This window comes from Otolemur garnettii, unplaced genomic scaffold (genome assembly GCF_000181295.1).
Source record: "Otolemur garnettii isolate 467f Iridium unplaced genomic scaffold, OtoGar3 scaffold00175, whole genome shotgun sequence".
Lineage (NCBI taxonomy): Eukaryota > Metazoa > Chordata > Mammalia > Primates > Galagidae > Otolemur > Otolemur garnettii.
The window spans coordinates 1697547-1703336 of NW_003852570.1; the positions used below are offsets into that span (position 1 = coordinate 1697547).

The window sequence follows — 5790 nt, forward strand, 5'->3', positions numbered from 1 at the left end:
GTGGCTGGCGCCTTAGCCGGTTGAGCTATAGGCGCCGAGCCTGCTTTGCCATTTTTTAAGAACCAATTCTCCTGAACTCCCTGGAACCTCAACCTACTTCAGCATAACTGACAACAATGATGTGTGGCAGCTATTTTTAAGGTCTAAGTTTGGCTGCCAAGATCATTTTTAACCTTTTGACTGCGAACATCTATAGGTGTTCAAACAAGACGTTTGTTTGGTGCAAATGATGCCTGTAGGTATTCATTTTGCAAATAAAAATTTGCCTACACGTTACTGTTATGTTACCTGACTTGAGTTTGTATACATTATACCCTCCATTCTCAGCATTTTTCACTGTTGTGCCTGAAATAATTTGTACAACTAGTGGAAACCAAAAACAGCTTAGGTAAATTATTTTGATTAGTAAGAAACCAAAGTATGTCCAGGAGCGCGTTAAGTATCGTTAACAGCTTTTGCAATTGTTACAAGCTCGCACTGGCACTTTTCATTTCTGAGTGCTCTGAAGTTGATGGCTTAAGTAACTTTTTTCTCAGCTATCGGATGGGGATGACAGTAACTACCTTATGATTATTGAGAGAATTGAATAAGTAATATGTAAAGTGCTTAGAAGAGTACTTGGCACATACTAAGTGCCATAAAAGTACTGGCTATTATTACATATGTTAATGCTTCTCCAAAAGGTAATTCTGTGATTTGAAAGGTATATCAACTATTACTAAAAACAGCTAGCGTAACTAGTCAAAACTATTGCTGTCCTTGACCATAAATCTCCATCTTTTTCCTCTGGCTTTTTCATTACCCCATTTCCTCTAAGGCTGAGGCCCAGTAGAAAATTACAAAATCCTACAGACCTACTGAGAAGACCACCTTTGGACAGACTGCTCTGCAGTGAGGTATATTGGCCTGAGCTCCAATATATATCACTGCAGAGCAGTCTTTCCAAAGGTGGGTTGAGGGAAATAATTCTATATTAAAACATTTTAAAGAAAGACTTCAAAATTAAAGGCAGTATGCTGTTAGAAAAAATACACTCTATTTTGTTTCAGGCCACTTGATTCTAAGCATCTTCTATAAATATCTAGAACAGGCCCTTGCCAGCCTTAAAATACATTCCAAAGAAGACAGAGTATCACATTACCATAGGCCATTTTCCCCCATGCAGCCTCCCAGAATTCCCATGCTTAAAGGGTTAATGGCAATAGGATGAGCACCAGACACTCCTTGTCAAGCCACTTCTTATTTCCAGACACTTACAGGAGGGAAATTCTTTAGACATAGATGCTTAAGAATCTGTATCATCTAACCAAGCTACCTGGAATCAGCTTACTGAGAAAAACTGATTTGTACTCTCTTCTCACTACCCTCTGGATTACTTCAACAACAACTCTGCTTTTAGTTTCTCCTCAGAGAATTCCAATACAGGAACTGCTCTTGCCTACACTTTCTACGCATTTCATTTTATGTGAAATTTGCACCTCTTCCTTTTCCACAAGGAAGGAAAGGGAACTCTTCAAGTTTTCCTTGAAATACTCCCAAGCTTTCCTTCAAACACATAGTCATTTATGCTTTCACATCTTAATGAAAAATGACTACAAAGCCAGCTGTAATACCAGCACTGGGAAGGCTGAGGCAGGTGGATTGCCTGAGCTTATGAGTTCAGAGACCATCAGCAAGACCACATCTCTAAAAACTAGCCAGTGTGGCAGGCACGTGTAGTTCCAGCTATTTGGGAGGCTGAGGCAAGAGGATAGATTGAACCTCAAAAGTTTGAGGTTGCTGTGAGCTAAGATGCCACAGTACTCTACCAAGGGTGACCAAATGAGACTCTGTCTCAAAAAAAAAAAAAAAAAAAAAAAAAAGAAAGAAAGAAAAGAAAGAGAAATGACTACAATAAAAAATACAGACACCAGCAAATGCTGGTAAGCATACAGAGAAACTGATTACTTATACACTACTAATAGAAATGGAAATGGTACAGCCTCTTGGAAAACAGTCTGGAAAACCCCTCAAAAGATTAAATATGGCCTAGAAATTCCCCTCCTAAGTGTTTACCCATGAGAAAAAACACCATACCATTATTTGTACATGAAATGTTCATAGAAGCTTTATTTGAAATAGATTAAAAGAAAATGTCTTTCAATGGATAAATGGTTAAACTATGACACATTTAACAACAGAAAACTATTCAGCAATACAAAGGAATAAACTATGGATACATGTGAAATTTGGATAAATCCTGAAGACATTATGCTGAGTGAAAAAAATCCCAAAAGGTTACATTCTGTGTTTTGGAATGACAAAATTTTACAAACACTAGTGATCAACATATGACAAATGGCATAGAACTACACATAGCTACTTTATACCAATGTACATTTCCTACTTTTGATATTATGTAATAATTTTACATAATATTATATAATTATGTAAAACCTATTCATTGGGGGAAATTAGGTTAATACAAGACTGTGTACTAACTACTAACTTTGCAATCTTCTGTGAATCTATAATTATTTCAAAATAAAACATTAAAAAATAATGACTTAGTTAAAACATCAAGTCTCTATCACCTGAAATTTTGGATTCCATGTTCCTCCATTAAAAACAAAGGAACCATATCCATCATTGCTTGACTGGAAAATTGCTGTATTATGGCTACCTTTGAGACTTTTTTTTCCCCTCTACTTTCAGTTTTTCCTCTCTGTTTCTCTTTCCACTACATCAAAGTTGTTTCTTAACAAGTTACAACAAGTTAATGAAAACCAGTGAGGTTAAAAAAAAAAAAAAAACACAAGAGGAAACAAGCAAAAGGGAAATACTTCACAAGCAGGCAACCTGCAAAAGAAAGAAAGGAAATAACATCATAAAAAATAAAGAGAAGTTTTCTCAAAGAGGCTGTAAAGTCAACTGGACTCCTAAAAAACTAAGATAGAATCTGGTAGGCAATTATCCAGAGGTTTCTGGCTACCTACAATTCCCTCAATAGATAATCTCTCTTGGCAATTCAAACAAGGGGACCAGAACAGTCAGCCAGTCCCAGAGTTCCCTTCCACAGGACAAAGAAAGAAGACAAGTGAAACAGCCAGTACTTACTTAGCTAGCCCCATTTCTGAAATGCTGCCACCACATAAAGGCAATAAAGCAAAAATTGAGCTGACACCTGGATGACTTCCTAGCCCCTTTCCCCCTCAAAAAGTAGGCGTACAATGTGACTCTCTATTCAATAGTTACATTAATAATCAGGGAACAAAGTAACTTCCTGTCCTCAGGCTAATTAAGTGGAATTTATCCACATTACAGGGTAAACTATTAATTGCAAACTTCAGCAGACAAAAGGTCTATTTCAACCTGTCCTTGGTCATTATGTCTGGGTATTTGGAGGATCTGGCTGGTAGTCCAGAAGATCCAAATTCTAGTCCTGGCTCTGACACCAACTTGGAAGTCCAGTAACCTTGAACAGGTCATTTTTTCCACCAGCAAAACAGAACTAGCCAATCATTTCAAGATTAACATGTGTTAAATGAAACTATATTAGGCACAGAGGGAAGAAAAAGATAAGCTCCTAGTCCATTCCCACTTTCAGCCAGTCCAGTTAATTACTCAAGCCAGTTTCCCTGAGGAGAAAAAAGATAAAGCACAAGACTGCAATCATAGGAAAGTGACCAGAATGATGTCCCACTCCTTGTCTTTCAGCTGGCACATGAATCTGGAAATGTCAGTCTTGAACCCAAAAGAGTTTGGAAGAAATAATTAAAACCTAAAAGCTAGTTGTATGATAACGTTCACCTGTCCTGTATTTTTTTTTTAATAGAATCTATCTCCTTTCCTTAGGATCATATGAGGGACAGAAAGGACATTTATCTAATGTTAGGACGGCTGTTACTCCTACTGTGTTCAGATTATAAAGGTCCATGACATTTAGGGAAATGCAGACACCAGGTATTTCTTATGGACATACGCCACTGGGTTCTTTTGCCTATCTCCACAGCAAGACAGAAAAGACTACCTTAAAAAGCCTAACGTTCCCATAATGAAATTAGAGGTCAAGGTGTACTTTTAGGATAAGTACCCTCATAAAGCTCGAGTAAATGGAGATCCCCCACTGACTTACATGTCTGTTAATATCCAAAAGATGCCCTCATCTGAACTAGCCCAAATTGAGAAAGGGACTGGAGCACGCTATTCACATGCCTGCCCATCAATCAACCAATTCCCAAAAGGTCAAAAATGCACAACACAAGCAATGCAAGCCCTTACGGCCTCTCAAAAACACCACCTGTCTAGGTATATGAAGTCAAGATAATCACATACATGACCATCCACCTGTACTTTGTTTCTGACATACACAAATGTACCACATTAAAAAAATGATAAATGTAAAAGCTCCATACACTAGCTATTCTGGCAGATAAAGGAGAAGCTATGTTGGAAAGTGAACAGGGTGAGACCTCAAAGTGCATGGGGAGACTTCCTCACTTCTAATATCCTGCTTCTCTAGCCACGTGTAGGGGTGAGGTTAGAGGACAGCAACTATGAGCAGCCACACCCTGCTCTACCATTACCCAGCATGTATAGCAATCTTGATGCAAAGGCCAACAGCAGACTTGTAGAGCAGCAAAGGCCTGTTACATAAGCTCCGCAGGGCCTCCTCAGGTGGGCCCCGCCCTACCCGACCACCCCAAATTCTTTGGGAATGTTCTACTCCTGAACATTTAAACCAACATCATCTGAGAAAGATAACCTTTTGTACAGGGACCTCTGAAATGTGGGCCCTTTCTCATTCTTCTAGGACGGTCTAGGACCGTGGGGAAAAGGAAATTAACCAAATGACCTTTCAAGGTCCCTTCCCTGCGGCCTAGAGATTTTCAAGATTAAGCATTAAGTCCCACCTCCCCGACTGGGAGTTGGAGGCGACAGAACTGTGTTTCAAGAATTGGCATAGGTTAAAACGGGGCCCTGGAATCATGAGCCCTTCCTCAGTGGGATTCATCCCCAAAGGGTGACTTTGGCTGCTTCTGGGGATGAGGGAAATTCAGTTAAAGAAACATTAAACCTGTGCCTGTGCATAGCCTCAGCTACAACAGAGGACAGCCTCGCGCTACAAGCCTAAGAACCCTGGGGCCCAGCCGACAGCTAAAACCAACTTTTAGCAACAGGAAATAAAGTCGGTTGGCCCGGGCCAAGGAGCTCCAAGCAAAGCCCTTAGGGCGCGTGAGCAGAAATGCAGAATTACCTCATAATGACCCGCTTCCCCTTCACATCCAGCTTGTCCAGAGTCAGCTTGCTGGAAAGCGACATTTTGGCAATACAGCGCGTGTGAGAGGCTGGGGAGACTCAGAACCAGAGGAAAACGCGGCCGACCTGCACACAGGACGCGTGAAAAGTGCCGAGTCCCTTAGCTCCGCCCCCACACGCCCTGCCTCCCACACCGCCCCTTCCGGGCCGCCACTCCTGGTGCCTTGAGAGAGCTGTAGCCTATTGGCCACAGCCTAAAGGGGCCGCCGCACTGCCATTGTTCCCTGGCGCTGTCTGTCTGCTAGGGGGACTGGCAAGACGTGTTGCTTTCGTTTGTCACGTCCTGCACGCCACCAGCCGCTGCGAAATTTCCTGACTATGGGCGGGGCTGGAGGTGGCACCAAGGCGAGCTTGTGCCGCGGCCGGGAGCCGGTTGGCCCTACGGATGGAAGTGGAAGTATGGGCTGCCCAGGGCTGCAGTTGCCGAGTTTCCCTAGCACCCTCTGGAACCGAGCCCAGAGCCGCTGCAGTGCTGCGCGAGCAATGACTACT

General features: G+C 41.7%; 1 protein-coding gene across 1 annotated transcript in view; it reads right to left on the minus strand.

Moving 5' to 3' along the window:
* The window catches only part of PGK1 (phosphoglycerate kinase 1), a 22580-nt gene extending 17180 nt beyond the window's left edge, over positions 1–5400 (minus strand). Inside the window, exon 1 of the mRNA XM_023519455.1 lies at positions 5237–5400. Within this exon, the coding sequence (XP_023375223.1) occupies positions 5237–5301 (65 nt within the window). The 5' untranslated portion in view covers positions 5302–5400. The remainder of the gene's footprint in view (positions 1–5236) is intronic.
* Between the last annotated feature and the right edge of the window lie 390 nt (positions 5401–5790).